Source organism: Chelonoidis abingdonii, chromosome 1 (genome assembly GCF_003597395.2).
Source record: "Chelonoidis abingdonii isolate Lonesome George chromosome 1, CheloAbing_2.0, whole genome shotgun sequence".
Classification (NCBI taxonomy): domain Eukaryota; kingdom Metazoa; phylum Chordata; order Testudines; family Testudinidae; genus Chelonoidis; species Chelonoidis abingdonii.
In genome coordinates, this window is record NC_133769.1 from 62,202,704 (window position 1) to 62,218,938 (window position 16,235).

The window sequence follows — 16,235 nt, forward strand, 5'->3', positions numbered from 1 at the left end:
ACTAGGAAGATATTTGAAGGACCACAAATGCAGATGTAGTCCTCCATTGATAGTACACCTCTACCCAAATATAACGCTGTCCTTGGGAGCCAGAAAAATCCTACCGCATTATAGGTGAAACCACGTTATATCGAACTTGCTTTGATCCGCCCCCCAGAGCGCTGCTTTACTGCGTTATCTCCGAATTTGTGTGGTATCAGATCACATTATATCGGGGTAGAGGTGTACTACCAGACCTAGGAGAATGGTCACATTCAAAAAGAAGAAATGGGAAGAAACCTAAGTAGTAGTTTCAAAAGAACATTCTGGAAGTGCTTATAGGACCAACTTAAATTTCCACTAAAAAATTGAACTCTTCCTACTTGGAAGAGTTAATTTGAAACCTCTTACAAATCTGGACCAAAAAAAGAGTGAGAAATCAAACTTCTCCCCCAGGACTACTGATAAGTATTTGGATCTAGATAGGCCTGATTATAAAAGTCTTAAAAGTTACCTTGATGGAAGAAAGACAGTATTAATTTTTATGTGTCTAGGGGGATAAATATATGTACTTGTAGTGAGTAAAACATGCCCATTTATTAATATAGAAATACTGCGATAACTACTTTCTTGAAGCAAAAAAGGAGGATGTTACCAGATCTGAACATTTCCTATTCAATCAAGTTTTTCCACACAAGTGCTCTGTGCTCAAAACCTAGAAATGCCACATCATCAGGCAGAATTGGATCCAGAAGAAATAGGTCTTTTTTAATGGAAAATTGAAGAGTGGTCTTGTTGCTATTCTTAGGATGGAAGAAAACCATGGCCGTCTAGACCACTTGATGCAGTGAACATCAGTCATACCCTCATTGCGCTAACCTTCTCTAGGGTCCTTTAAATGGGTGAAATTCCTGGGAATGCATATTATGAGGAGTTAATTTAGCCAATTTTGGGAAAGCATGTCCTATCATCTGCCCAGTTATTTATCAGCCATGAGGGATACACACTTGACAACTTTGGGGAGTGGACAGGGAAGACGTTAAAAAAATCTCTATGAACAGAGGGAATGTCTATGTCCTTGAAGGACTCAGAACTTCCCCGAGCACGATGTCCTTAAAGCATCTTACTTCCCTTGGTGGATGCTACTGTCTGAAGGTTGCTGACTGCTTTCTCTCCGAGGCCTGAACACTGGGAAATGTCATCAGGTATCGGGAAGGAAGAAGGTGGCTAGCCTCTAAGCAATTCTGAGTCTGATCCAGAATAGCAATCTTGAGCCACAGCAGAACACACATTTTTTCCTCCAGCAACGTTTCAGGTAGTTTCTCCTCACAGAAAGAGCAGCTTCTCTTTTTAACTTATCCAGCTTTGTCATGTTGCAAACTTTGACTTCCAGAAACTAGACTGGACAGGGCTGAGACAAGAAAAGTTAGAGAAGGAATGACACAGGAGCACTGGAGACAAAAAATTAGCTATGCCTCAAGGAAAGAAAACAAAAGGTCTTTTCTGTTTCAGCAAGAATTAGCTGTAATAGCTGCTGCACTGCTCAACAGAAAAAGAGCTTTTACAGCATTCCCTCAGAAAAGGGGACTTTCTGACCTTGCAATTGTTCCTATGCTGCCTCAGAACAGAGGGAGCCAATAATAACGATCTGCAAATGGGTCTTTGGTAAAGAATTATGATATTGCATTTTTCTGGCCCAGTAAGTGGTAGTTCAGTGATACCAGTACTCACTTTACAGTACATTAACAAAAGTCTCCCTTATCTCATGCATTAGGGATCAACCAGTTTAAACTCAGGACTCTAGGTACCAAATGGAGTAGAAAATGAACACCTGCCGCCTGATGCTACTTAGCTTATATGCAGCAACTACAGAGAAAAATCTATCGATGAACTATTTGTTACGACTTCAGAACTATTGCAATGAGAGGTTAATACTGAATCTATCAGTATCTTATATGGCTTACGTATTTTCTAATATGGAGATTTTAGGGGCAAGAACTTACAATTCTTCAAGTTTCTTCATTTGTGAAAATGCATTTCCCTGTACTGACATGATTGCATTATTACTTAGATCCCTGGGGAAGAAAAAAAAAAAAAAGATCAGAAAAAAAAATCCATTATATTAACTCAAATAAGGTTAAAATAAAGATTCAAGCTATACTTAACTCCATTCTGTATTGATAATCAGCTCAGTAACCAAAAGAACAAAGATAAGTTTCTATAGTATGTTGATGTTCACTTAAAAATATAGCACTTTGAGCAGAATTCCTAGACAGAAAGTTCTTAAGAAGTATCACACTACTAATTAACAAGGTAAATCTGGTTCATTCAGACAGTCATGAGGTAACCTTGGTAGTTTTATATTTGTTTTGGTTAAGTTTGATATTTGCTTTGACCACTGTTGGGTTAAATATGAATTTCAGCTACTTACAGGTGTTCAAGTGCATCCAAACCAGAAAATGCTTTCTTTGTAATGGACCTAATCCTGTTTCCTTGGAGTATCCTGGAAATATAAATACTTAATGCCAAACAGATGCAGTAAAATGGGGGCATTTTTTGGAACTATGAAGAAAATCTTATACAATTGCTTTTTTAGGCAATTACTACTAAACTGTGACTAACGTTCTCCATTCAGTCTTTCTTGCTCCAATAAAATACCTTATCTCTAAAATATACCCATTTTTCTGCTTCAGTAACTATATAGATCATGGCATGATTTTCAAAGATGTTTAACGTGTACAGTTCAGTAACATGGAATTTTTGTTTTTTAAAATCTATAAATGTAAGCATCTTTTCATTCCATAGCTGTGTATTTGGAATGACATCTTTGCATTACAGCAGAGCCATTGCTACTAGATGCTGGATTACTTTATCAAAGACTTCCCATGGGCACTGTGCTTTTGTAATCTTTGAAAACACACCTCCCATCATTTCCTATTATGAGCAATCCTAATTCAGTGTGAAAGGTTTCTACGCAGCAACTGCATGAATCTCCATATTGAATAACATTCAAGAAGGACCATATTCTTCAGATTTTGTTTGACTAAAGAGTTGGTGTTTTGTTTTCTAGAAAAGGAGGCATCAATGAAGAGCAAAACAATAAGGAAGGAAGTCACAAATTTAAGAGACTAATAAAATTCCCAAGGTTGGGCTCCCTCACAGTATATTTTATCTGAGCTTAGCCCAATATTAATTTTTTTAAGTAACTAAGAAAATCCAAAATCAGGTCAGTCATACTTACAGTATTCTAAGTTTGTCAAGTCCAGAGAATGCACCATTCATATCTTCAATAGTCCATGAGATTTCATTATTCTTCAGATCCCTGGTTGAAGAGATCAGACCCAATCACAAAAGGAAAATTCCACAAAACAAAACAAAGTATATATTTCTTAAGAAGTACATGATATTTAAAGCAATTTCTAGAATGGTCTATGTAAGGAACATTGTACAATATTAATATCAATTTTCAAAGATGCTTGACCCAATGTGTTTCTTTTTCTAGTATGTCTGAAGTTCAAGGACCTGACCTTTTTCACTACTACTTTAAAAGATGACAAGAATCAATTTATTTAAATGAAATGCAAGGACATCCAAATACAAGAAGGGGAAAAGGGGATCGTAAGAAATGAGGAGGCCAAAAGTTGTCATATCAAAATAAAACCACACCTAAGACAAAAGCTTTAGAGAGTAAGTTAAATATGATAACAGATGGATGCCAAAGGGAACAAGTTTCACACTCTTGGACCACGACAGCAAAAGCGTGCGACCAGATCTGTCAAAGAGGAGTGGTGTCTGAGCAGAGAACCAATGGGATAGGATTTAAGAAAAAACTCAGAACCATGTCACAGGAGAAGAATATACATAAAGTCTGAACCCAAAAAGTAAGAGTTTCATGTACACTTTCCCAGTCCTTGGAATAAGTTAAGCATGCATATAGCCAAGCTCTGACTTATTGTTCTGGCCACTGGAAACGTCAGTAACACACTGAGGCTGAACATCCTCCAGAGTATTACAATTTTAATTCATTCACACACTTCTCACCTCTCCCCCGATTCACAAATTTAGTAAAACAACATTATTTCAAACAGTGCTCAGACAAATGCTAAAGGATGACTACCTGAACAACCCAAAGCCTTGATAATCAACCCCTAATCTTTAATGACCCACTGAATATATCTATGTCTGGGCTTAGGCTTCTACCCTCATGACATCTACCAAGAGGGAAACTCTTATTTAAATAGGTGGAACCTATAATCGTGGTGCCTAAGATGTCAGTGCTAGGCTCACAGCAGTGCTGCCTTAGGGTATGTCTACACTACCTGCCGGATCGGAGGGCAGTGATCGATCTATCGGGGATCGATGTATTACATCTCATCTAGACTTGACACATTGATCCCCGAACGCACTTCCTGTCAACTCTGGAACTCCACCAAGGCGAGAGGCGGAAGCGGAGTCAGTCAGCGAGGGAGTGGCGGCCGTCGATCCCATGCCCCGAGGATACGAAGTAAGTCTATCTAAGTCGATCTAAGATACGTTGACTTCAGCTACGCTATTCTCGTAGCTGAAGTGGAGTATCTTAGATCGATTTCCCCCACCCCCCAGTGTAGACCAGGCCTTAGTCTTTCTGCCACTCCCTCTTAGCTCCAGTGGGATTTGCAAGAGTCTCTGGAGCATGGCAGGTTCATGCTTTAGACATAAATTATGACAGTTAGTAGTTAGCGTATTCATTTCATTAGATTTAAAAAGACAACTTCTTTAAAAGGTTAGACAAAGGACAGAGGATGGTCAGATTGTAGTCAAGTGACACAGGGTTTGACAGAACAGTTCCTCACAAATCCTTTCCTTAAAAGACATGAGGTTGTGGGGAGGGGACAGGGATTGGGAGCAATGTTGGCAGAGGGACAGTTTTGCTTCCCTCCACATTCCCTTACAAGCAGTGCCTGGAGAGGAATGTTTCTGGAGGCTATGAACGAGATGTGAGGGAGGGAGCGGGACTAAGTCCCCCTCCCTCCAGTCTCTGAGCGACAGCCAATTGCCAAGGCCACCCATGCGCATATAGTTCTTTGGGATGCACATGTACAGCAGATGCCACGATGCCACTACTGAGAGCTAGTACTGTGCTCCCTGCCATGATGAGAATAGAAACAGCCATTTATTAGTTTCCTTTTCTCCCCTCAGAGATTCTTTTAAGAAGCTTCCTTATGAAATCATTGTGACAAATAGGAAGGTCTGGGGATGTATAAATTTGTACACAACCTGTATTGCAAGGAAAAACAAAAAACAAACAAAAAAAAAAAACACACACACACCAAACAGATATTACTACCCTGGATAAAATCTTACCAAATAAAGAAACTATACCAAGGTCTAGGAAAGACTAAAACTTTTGTAGTTCTACACTTCCTTCAAAACAAAAGTAATTCAAGAAAGGGTATATTTATGCACCACCTAGGTTTCTGACCTTAAAATAAACTATGTCAACTTACAAAGTCTTTAAACTGGAAAGTCCCCGGAAGGCACAATCAGCAATGTAGTTTACTTTGTTGTTCCCAATATACAGTCCAACTAGTAGGCTTAAACCAACGAAGCTTGAATCATCCAATCTTGCTAAGTGATTAAATGTTAAATCTCTGCAAGTTCAAGATGGAAAAATTTCTTTCAATGTTTGAGTATTTATTACTCATTTCTCCCTACCACTTCATTTTTTAAACAAAACACTTTCTTAGTTGCAGCTATCACAAAGCCTCCTACACAATTTTTGGTTATTATACAGCTTGTGTATTATTTCCTGCTATTCACAAATGGATTTCTTTTATTTGAAAATTGCTGTGTCAAAGCCCAAGCATAACTGCCATGGAGAACTGAAGCGGTCATGGCTGGCTTCAACTTTTCACAACAAAATATGACTATCTTGCGCACACACAAAAAAAGCTGTTGTCACTTTGGAAACTTTGTTATGAAAAATTCACAGATCAGTGGTAAGCAGCTCATGCTTTGGCATGTACCCTGCTCTCAGAACTGGAATAGAATAAAAGCTACTCACAGCTCGCTGAGTTTCTGGCAAAATTCCCAGGCATCGGGGCTGATCCTGCTGATGGCGTTTTGGCTGAGATGGAGCTGCTGCAACATCAGCAAGCCATAAAGCCAGCCTTTGGTAATCTCGGTTAGGTTGTTATGGTCCAGCTGCCTAAAAACACACACAGACAAAATTTAGGGTAAAAAAATAAACGAAGTGCATACTTCGTCATGGATCAGAAATCGATTGCGATATGTTACTGGCTAGATACCTGGTTTTCACGGAATGAATATTAAAAGAGGCATGCAGAGTTATGAGAACTGCATTTACATATTATTAATGCTCATGACTTGTCAAATCAAACCAAAATGTTTTACTTTGAAAATATCTTCAAATTTGAACAAGCATGTCTATTTTGAATTACACAAATTATTTCTCTTCTGAAAAAACTGAAAGTTTATACTTACAAGACTTCCATGTTGGTTAATCCCCAGAAAGCTCCATCCATGAGTCTATTTACCCCATTTCGTTGCATTTTTAGTGATTTCAAAGCAGTAAGTCCTTGGAAAGTAAGCCCATCTATTTTTTTTATTCTGTTGCGATTCAGCTCCCTGCATCAATAAATTTTACAGTTACAACAGAGTAAGTTTACCTGGATGCCTGTAACATTTCTTCACCATCAGACTTTAAACACCCACACTACACATAAAGCAAAGTAAACAAGATGAGACCTTTTTACTGTAACACAGAATAGTCCTAGTACAGTTAATCTTAACATATTTCAACAATAGAAGGACATGTGTTTGTTATTACATTGATTTTTAAGTTTAAAAGATCCAAGCTGGTTTAAGAGATAACAAATCACCTTCTGACGTTTACATTTATTTTTCAGCTCTTGATGTTTAGTTAGCAGCAAATAGTGTGTAATCAGGGGTTTAAATAAAGAAGAATCCTTATAAAGGGACCAAAGTTGGTTCTCTGTTTTCTCCATAAGGACTACTGATCTGCCAACCTGCCTTTCCCTCTCTCGGAGATTTCCGCTTCTACACCTTCCCACCCAGGGACACAAAACCCTACACCTCCAACCTAGTTCACTTTTCAAATTTTTAGCTTTTCAGGAACTAAACCACCATCCCTGTAAACCTGCTCAATCACCCAACTTCTGCATCTCGGGTTAATGTACAGAAACACTAAAAGAGCCACACTTAATAGCAGACGCTGGTGTTTCCCTGCTCCTCCTCTGCCTAGCTTTGCACATCAAGGTGGGCACGATTATGAGATCACACAGTCATATAATTCCTTTGCCTCTGCAGAGGTAAGTAAACACACTACTTAAGGTAATAAATCCACCTGCATAAGGCTTGGCTATCCATTCATCTGAAACCCTGAACATCAGAACAGGCAAGAATGACAGTTTCACGTGGATCTAAAGATCGAGAGGCCCATGGAGATCATTAATATACCCTGAATTTTCAAGTCTACTTTCACTTCCACTGAGATCTGATTTAAACTGCTTTTCAATATCTGTGGATGGTACACAACCACCTTCCTCGACAGTGTATCTTCCCGCCTAGCTGCCTTTATTATTTATTACATACTTTTTCCTAAAAGCTAATCAAATTAAGTTTTGTCCCTTAAAGAGGCATTATCAATTTCAAATTCAGTCAATTAAGAGTTATTTTGGGTATCACACTACAACTCCCCAAACTCATGTAAATCCCCCTGTCAATTTTTGTGGTTTCAAAAGTCACGTTTGCATACTAAGAAAGATTTACAGGAGACTCACACAGCAGAGGAGCTCTCCCTATACAGGAGAAACACTGAAACTCCCTAGACACAAAAGTACTATAAGAAAGCACAGAGAAAACAAAAAAAGCCTCTTCTCTAATTCCTTTCATTTATAATAGTTTTAGATATTACTTAAAAGGTTAAAAAAAAAGTTCTGACAGAAGTATATTATCAGTCAAGATGATGGCGTCTAACTTTAGGCTTTTGCTCCCTGTCTTATCAATTTCTGAAAGCAAGTGATTTCCCTTCATCTGTTTTTGCGAAGAAAATACATACAGGATGATCTTGTCTCCAAAATTATGTATATTTAGAGCTAGTCTACATTGGCAACGCTAAAGTGCTGCCATGACAGCCCTTTAACATGGCTTGTGTGGTCACAAAAAATCCACCTCCACAAGCGGCATGGCTCCCAGAGCTGGTGCACTGTTTACATTGGTGCTTTACAATGCTGAAACTTGCTGCACTCAGAAGTGGTTTTTTTCACACCCCCAAGTGAGAAAGTTGCAGTGCTGTAAAGTGCCAGTGTAGACAAGCCCTTAGTTCACTTAGTATCTCCTCAGATGTCTAATTACTAGAGCATTTTTGCTGCCCATGTGTATTTTTCTTGATCAGGCAAATCCAATTTTAGCACAAAGACTATTCCCATCTCACTCATACGTAAGAGTATTTTCTTCACTATAAGGCTGCAGTTACTAGAAGCTGCAGTACAGGTTCTCTGTGTCTGCCTCACTTAGAGTCTGGTTAAATTAAAGGGCTAAAGTTCACACACTGCCAGTGCTTTGCAAGACCTGAAAACAATCAGCCACCTGTAGGTTGCACTTACAGGTGCTGCAGATGGGACAGTTTAAACATCTTTTGAGGGATGACTGAAATTTTGTTCCTGTTCAGTTTCAATACTTGAAGTGTGCTAGACAAACTGTCAAAGACACCTGGCTCCATGGAGGTTATTCGATTACTGTTAATGTACCTGTTGAGACAATGTTTAGGAGGTTAGATATACCATTATTTAATAGACTTCCAATACAAAGCAGGAGGATATAATGATCACACTGCCTATCTCAGAGTAAATAACTCTTAAATTTAACAGATTAATCACTGATCTAACCACAGTCCTCACCAGTCGGTAACTGGAGGGCCAAGAGTTATGTTCAACTTTGTAAGAGTCTGCTGCTATCAGAGTTGACAGGTATGTTATCAACATATGTCCCTTAACTAAGCCCACTACGGATTAATTTAATTTAAATTCTCAAATCAATGATACGATAAAGATTCAAGAAATTAATAAAATTCCAAACATAATTCAATATAATTAAACCCAATTGAAGATTTTTTTTAACTTTATTTTGTAAGATTTTTAGGCCTCAACAAGAGATATTTTGTTAACCAATTTAGTCTTAGTACTTTGATTTTTTATTTTCTATGAACTAAAAGCTCCATTGCAACAGTCTATGTGGCTATACCAATGATCCATGATGTGAACAGGTAAAGATGGGACTAAATATTTAAAATTGTTTTTCAGTTTGATACTTATACCGCCTCAGCATAGAGGCAGGATAGCTATGGTTTGCAGTGACGACCAAGATAATCTGATGGCATATTCAACATTTTGAAAGCACTTTGGAAAAATTTTAAAATGAAGTTTTGCTTACAGATACTTGAGCTGCAAAGAAGGAAATGATGCAGTTTTCAACTCTGAAATATTATTGTTGCTCAGGTCCAAAGTTTCTAGAGACTGAAATGGTTTCAGATGTTCAGGTAAGATGCCCCCAATCTTGTTACTGGTCCTGCAATTTTAGGATATTAGTCAAAGATTCTGCCATTCTGGTGATAAACATTTGCAAACTATACATCAACCTGGCAAAAACTAGTGCTCCACTCTCCCATAAAGAAATTAACTTCTCGGAGAAGGGATACTGTTCAGCAAGTTCTCTTCAGTAAAATGATTACCTAACATCATATACCAAGTTACAATTCCGCACGTTCTGAAGAAATTTGTTTATCTGTATTTCCTTAATCATACAGCCAGGACAGAAGAAAGAATCTACTTGTATTACAATCTGATTACTGGGATTCATATGTTTTAATACCTAAAGAAACCACTGTGATCATCCATGCTGGCCTCCACAGTGCAGGCTATAGAATTTCATCCAGTAATTCCTGCATCATTTCCAAAAGGCTTGTGGTTGAATAAGAGCACATCTTTTTTAAAGCTATACAGTACTGACATTGAGCAATAGGACACTCAGCATTGCAGTGAAATCAGGTCAAGGTTTACCCAAGTCATACCACAAATGTTGTTTTAAAGTAAGTGTTACAAGAATGTTCATCCACCCAAACAGCCTTTAAGGACAAAGAGCTAGATTAGAAGATAGATTGATCACTGTGCACCACCACTGAGGGAGAACAGCTATTTTGTAAGCGGAGTTGATATTTTAATTCATCTCAAGTAATTAAGAAAGAAACTAGTACATATTACATAACCTATATAGGAGTGTCTCGGATTTTGTGTGTGGTCACCACAACTAATGGTATTTCCTGTCTCCATGCACTTTACAACAGTAACTTTGCAACTGAGTTAGAGACATGGGCATCACAGCTTGTCACAAGAAACAGTTTTTCTTTTATCATAACCACATTTCCACATTCGTACCTGCTGTTCTACCTAACCTTGTTTTTGTATTGGTGCATTCCAGGAAAATCTGAGCAGCAATCCTATACTGCTTCAGTGAGGAACAGCGTGCCCAAGAGACACGCATAGAGATCAGAAGCAACAGTGCACAGGGCAATACATTCTGGGATATCCCACTGTAAAGAGCTGGGGAAGTGAAGGGGAGAATGGAGCTGAAATGGTTATAGGAATGTAACCATCTGCCAGTGTCCGCTCTTTGCTGGTTAGGTTCCAGTCTGCTTCAACCAAGTCTAGTTGAAATAGTTCATATACCTAGTTTTAGCAATGTTAAAAAATTGGGATGTTTTCCCCCCACCATTTAGAGATTGCATGCTAAGTGGCTTAAATTAAGATATTAACAAGTATATAGGTTCTGAAAAAACATTAGCAATACTGGCCTTACATCAAGTGGCAGGCCACAGATTCTGGGGTGGTTGCTTATGCACATGCAAAGGGGTTTCTACTCATTAGGACAGAAAAATCCAGACTCAAAAACTTAATCAGAAGTTATAGATTAATAGGCCCTCCCATTAAGAGTAAATGATCTTGCAGCCTCTCCAACATTACTCTCCTTCTGTATCATGTTTCATTCCTCAGGCTGTCTGCTAAAGGTACACTGCATTTTTTTAAAAAAACCTCTTAGCTGGAAGTATTTATAATAAATGGTAACAAATTACTTTAATAAAAAACAACAACAACCACAACCATCGTGTGTCACTTTCACTGGCCAAATAAGGCTATGATTTAGATAACAGGTCATAGAGCCTTTCGTTTATATGTTAGTTTGTTTATAAGGTAATTACTAACTAGGTATTAAAACTGCCAATTACTTGAGTGATGAATAAAATTTTCCTTGCAGTAAAAGTGTGCTCCAGCAGAAGCCAGCAATTTCCTGAACTGCACGCCTTCTAAATTGCAGTGTGAAAGTGTTCAGTTATAGACATGGCTTACACAGTGCTGTCTTTGTGTCAGTATTGCTCATAAAACAGAAATTCCTTACAACTGGCAGGATAATAGCCCCTGTATCACAAAGTTCAGTCATTTCTAATAGAACTGAATAAAACCCAAATACTATCTTCAGATTACTGCTTTAACTAACTGGCCCATTACTTGACATAGACCAGCATACAGAAAGTCTGTTTATTTGCTTTTTGGGAGAGGGGGACAGTAGTGGAGTCACATAAGGCGGAGAGAAAGTAAACTCATTTGTTCACAAAAATAGGGCTACAGATCAGTGTTTTTATTACAACTCTTATGTGGGTCAAAGACATGGTAATTAAGCCCCCACTGTGCATTACGTTGCCTCTTGACTGTGGAATATACTTTAAGATATTTGAATGCTTTACTACTGACTGCCCCTACTTCTTAATCCCACTGCCTCTTAAAACAAACAAAATCCTACGGTGAATTAAAAACTGCCTGAACAAATTACACCAAAGGAATAGGGTTATATCTAGAAAAAATGACAAAGCTAACTTAGGCTGTAGCAAAGAAAATTTCTCAAGCTGCTATTTCAAATGGTACCTCAAACCAATCAGGTTATAACTATAGATATATAGAGAGATTGAATGAAGACAAATGTTGGAGAAATTGTGGTCAAAGAAGATTTTATGCATATATGGTAGACACATCCAGCCATTACTGTGATGCAGTTTGTAACCAAGTATCAAAAATTATTAGATATTTATTACCAACTGGTCCTTTGGTAATCCCTCCAGGGGCTTTTTAGCAGAAACTATCATACAAAAGGAAATTAAGAATTAATCTTTCATCTGCTAATAGTTGCTAGGCTGATAGCTTCCCACTGGGGAAAAAAAATAGTCCAACTCTAGAACAGTGGTTCCAAAAAAAAAAAAAAAAAAAAAGTGGCAGGCTCTCTTTATGGAAAAATTCATATGCCATTTACATACCAAGGAAAATAGACAAAGGACTTAGGTATATTCACCTGCAAAAGAACCTCTGTACACTTGCCCACTTTTTTTAATATTGACATTTTATAGGCATGCCTGATGTGTGAAATGTTTATGTAATCAGAGATTTCACTCAATGTAATAAAAACCACTAGAAATGACATGTAGTGGGTAGTGTAAAGATGCTCATTCTGTAACACAGTAACACCTGTTAAATAGAGATCCAATGATTATCCTACCGTATAATGTCTCACTGTTATAATGATTACTGTATTGTCTCTGGTATTTACCTGTTAAAACTTCTAAAATAAAGACATGAGGTGGGGGAAAGAAACTGACTTTCCAGTGCTGGAAGCCTACTGAACCATTCTAATTTGATTTTCTCTTTATAACCATTGTAGCAAATTAAACAGTACATTATATCAGACGCCTATCTTCCAAGTTATTTTTATATTAGTCACAAAGAACATTTTTGAAAACACAAGCCTAGCTAACATCTCAGAGAAGAACCAAACAATATCCTATATCTTGACATAATGAAGTACTAATAAGAGTAAAAGACTTTTCTTGTGGTGGTTGAAGAAGAGGCAAAGATACCAGGGGCTGGTCTACTTGCAAACACACCAAAATAACTAGCACTGATGTTTGAACTTATACCTTTTGTTATTCAAGTGCATACACACAGGCTTGCACAAAAACAACAGAACGTGAGAATTCAAACTAGATTTAGTTAGATCCACACAAGTTTGTGTGTAGACCAATGCTAAAAATATTAATATTAGTAATAGTTTAGAATGTGCCATGAATTAGTTTTAGATTAGGATTATTAAAATATTGCACATTTATCATCTCAGCATTCATGACTTTTACTACGTCACTAATGTTCATGAAGTTTATAGCAATCCAATCATGAAGTAATGGGTCATCCCATACAAAACAGCAGCTACAGCATATTCAACATATTGACTTGTACAGTTTCCTTGCTTCTGGGGAAATAAAAAAATGGGATAGCAACTTCCATATCTGTCTTGTCATGCCATTAGAAAAAGTATTTAAAGGATATATTTACAAAGTAGCTGGGAGTTGTGTTTCCCAGGGCAGGCAGATAGACTTGTGCTAGCTCATCTTGAGCTAGTGCGCTAAAAATAGCACTGTGGATGTTGAGTCATGGGCAGCTAGAAGCCCAAGCCCACCTGAACCCATTTCCAAGCCTAGGCAGCTAGCCCAAGTCATCTCCCATGGTGTAATGGCCACACTGCTGTTTTTTAGCAAGTTAGCTCACACTAAGGTAGTCTGAATCTGTCTGCCTGCACTGGGAATCACAGCTCTTAACTGCTGTGTGGACATGTCCCAAATATGTTAAAGGAAACCACTACTTTTTATTCCAAAGACTATGTCTAAATACCTACTGATAATTTTTTTCAACCTGTATGCCATATGTTAAAGAAACATCTGTGGAACTTTGAACTCTTATCTAAGCTATGGACTCCTGCTGCATGAAGGCTGACATTTACTACAACAGGGAGAGAACTGGTGTCCTCTCTCTCACCCTTATGCTGAACTCTGTCCAAAGTCCCAATATGCAACATATTACTGTTCCCCCTTCCAGCAGTAAAGTTCTCCCTCGAACCTGTTCTTGGTCCTTGTCTTTTGCTACACTCCTACTCAGGCCTTATTTCATGATCTATTGAGAAGTGTGGAAGGTGAGGAGGGGAGACAGGCAGGGGGAGAAAAAGTGGTTAAAAAAATTATAATCTAGTCACATTCCACTTGGCACACAATCTCTCCTCTTTGGTTCCCCCAGCTTCTCCTCTCCACCTTCACTGGTGCCTGCTCCTTTCATTTTGGCTGTTACCCTGTTCCATGGTTGGTTTCTTCTTCTAAGTCTCCTAGTGATGGCTCCCACTATGCTATGAGATCTGAGGCCCATGGTATGACAAGGAATAATGGGAGGACAATAAAGAAAGGAAAATTTAAGCTGGAAAAAAAAGCTGGACAATTTCTGTGCAATAAACTCCCAAGATAAGTGATGGGAGCCCAGTATTTTGTGGCACATAGAACTACACACATTACTGCAGCATTTACTGTGGCAAACAATTCTCCAGTGGCCACAGGAGAGAAAGAGAAACAATGATCTCTGACGTCTTTTCCAGTGTTATGGGATCCAAGTTAATAAGCACATTAGCTAGGATGTTTCTGCTAAAATTATCGGGAGTATAATTAATAACGATGTCATTTAAACTGTCATGTTTCAAAGTTAACACCCTACTGCCATAAATGGGACTATGCACCTTTCTCACAACTGTGCACCTAACTGCAGCCTGAGACATTTATAGTTGGAACATTCTCTCTTCAGTCATTAAAATATTATGTTTATATTCTTAAGAGACACTCATACCCCAGAGAAGAAGATGCCAAAGTAGAGCCAGGACAGCATTCTGGCTCTCTTCAAGTCAACTGATAAGTCTACAGGTCTGCTGCCTGGTTCACACACAGACACTGGACACTCCTTAAGCCACACTGCTGCTTTCCTTGTGAGGATCTCTTCCAACTACACATTCTGTGATATTCTTGACAGGCTTTCAGATCAGACTTTACAGCAGCCCTGGCTCTATGCATTTTTAATATGCCTATATGTGTGGTATCTAGGCACAAAAAGTACAAAATTAACATTAAGTCCCCTCCTTCTCATGCTAGTCTACTGAATGACCCTGGCTCCTTCCTAGGAAGGAAGGAAGGGGCAGAGAGGATGTCATGTGAGTGACCATGAGTTTCTGGAAGGGAAAGGTTTACCGATGCCCAAGCCAGGCACTGATGAGGGGAGGAAGGGAAAGGAGCTATGAAATGATATCTTCCAGGGGAAAAAAAAAAAAAAAAAAAAAAAAAAAAGTGTCCAGAGAAGAAAGGATGAGGGGAAAAAAACAACAACCCCCACCCTCATATTTTCACCCTATCGGAGAAAGCAACGCTTTAGTACAATATTAACTTTCCCCAAACTACAATCTGGTGCCACCCTTTCCCCACTCCACTAAAGCTGCTTTTGTCAGTTACCACTGACTTAACACTAAGTAGCAACAGCTCTTCATTTCCCCACACCCTAGATTGCTCACTTTCACAAACTATCCTCTCTCTGAGCTTCAGATAGTGTGCTTTCCCCTGGTTCTATGTCCACCTCCAGTCTCCATCTGCTCCTTGAGCGTGTCTTGGGGCTCCTTTTCTTCCCACTCCCTGCCAGTGTTTGTTAGGGCTGTATCTTCACTTCTCTTTTTAATGCCTTATTCCTGGGTGAGCACATCTACCATCTAACCCAGACCTTGCCCCGCTCCATTCGGGCTCATTTGACACTTCTTCCTAGATGCCCCACCATCAAGTAAAATTTAATATGGCAGCAAATGAATTCATCACCATTCCTCTCTTTTTATCACCACTGAAATTAATATCCTCCCCATTCCTTACACGTGCAACCTCATACTAATTTTTAAATTCACTTTGTCTTCCAACACTAACACTCACTAAATCCTGACAGTTTTTCCTCTATAATATCTCAGAAATCTACTTGATATCCTCTGTTATCTTTGCAAAAGGCCTTGTCTTGGCTCTGTTTATTTTATACCTCAGCTACAAGTTGTCATCTTCCAGACACGTCTTCCTTTGCCTGCCAGTCAATCTATCCAAATTGCTGCTACCAAAAAGAAAATCCATCTTCCCTGTTTGCCACTCTGATCACACCCAGTTCCTCTTCAAATCTTTTTACTTCTTTCTCCGTGTTTGCCACATTGAATTTAAGTGACTGCAAAACCTAGCTCCTGTCTACCTCTTTGCTCACAACCTTTGCCACATCACTCGCTGTTCACAACCATTCTCATCCTTGGGA

The 16,235-nt window shown here is 38.6% G+C and overlaps 1 protein-coding gene across 3 annotated transcripts in view; it reads right to left on the reverse strand.

Annotated features, from left to right (window-relative positions):
• The window catches only part of LRIG3 (leucine rich repeats and immunoglobulin like domains 3), a 47,889-nt gene that overhangs the window by 15,341 nt on the left and 16,313 nt on the right, over positions 1-16,235 (reverse strand). For 2 of the 3 annotated variants that reach the window (XM_075066004.1, XM_032795256.2), the window contains exons 4-11: positions 9,433-9,567; positions 8,607-8,750; positions 6,463-6,606; positions 6,023-6,166; positions 5,466-5,609; positions 3,221-3,301; positions 2,411-2,482; positions 1,983-2,054 (exon numbers count right to left, since the gene is read on the reverse strand). In XM_075066004.1, the coding sequence (XP_074922105.1) occupies positions 1,983-2,054; positions 2,411-2,482; positions 3,221-3,301; positions 5,466-5,609; positions 6,023-6,166; positions 6,463-6,606; positions 8,607-8,750; positions 9,433-9,567 (936 nt within the window). The remainder of the gene's footprint in view (positions 1-1,982; positions 2,055-2,410; positions 2,483-3,220; positions 3,302-5,465; positions 5,610-6,022; positions 6,167-6,462; positions 6,607-8,606; positions 8,751-9,432; positions 9,568-16,235) is intronic. The other variant, XM_075066009.1, reaches the window with a different exon arrangement.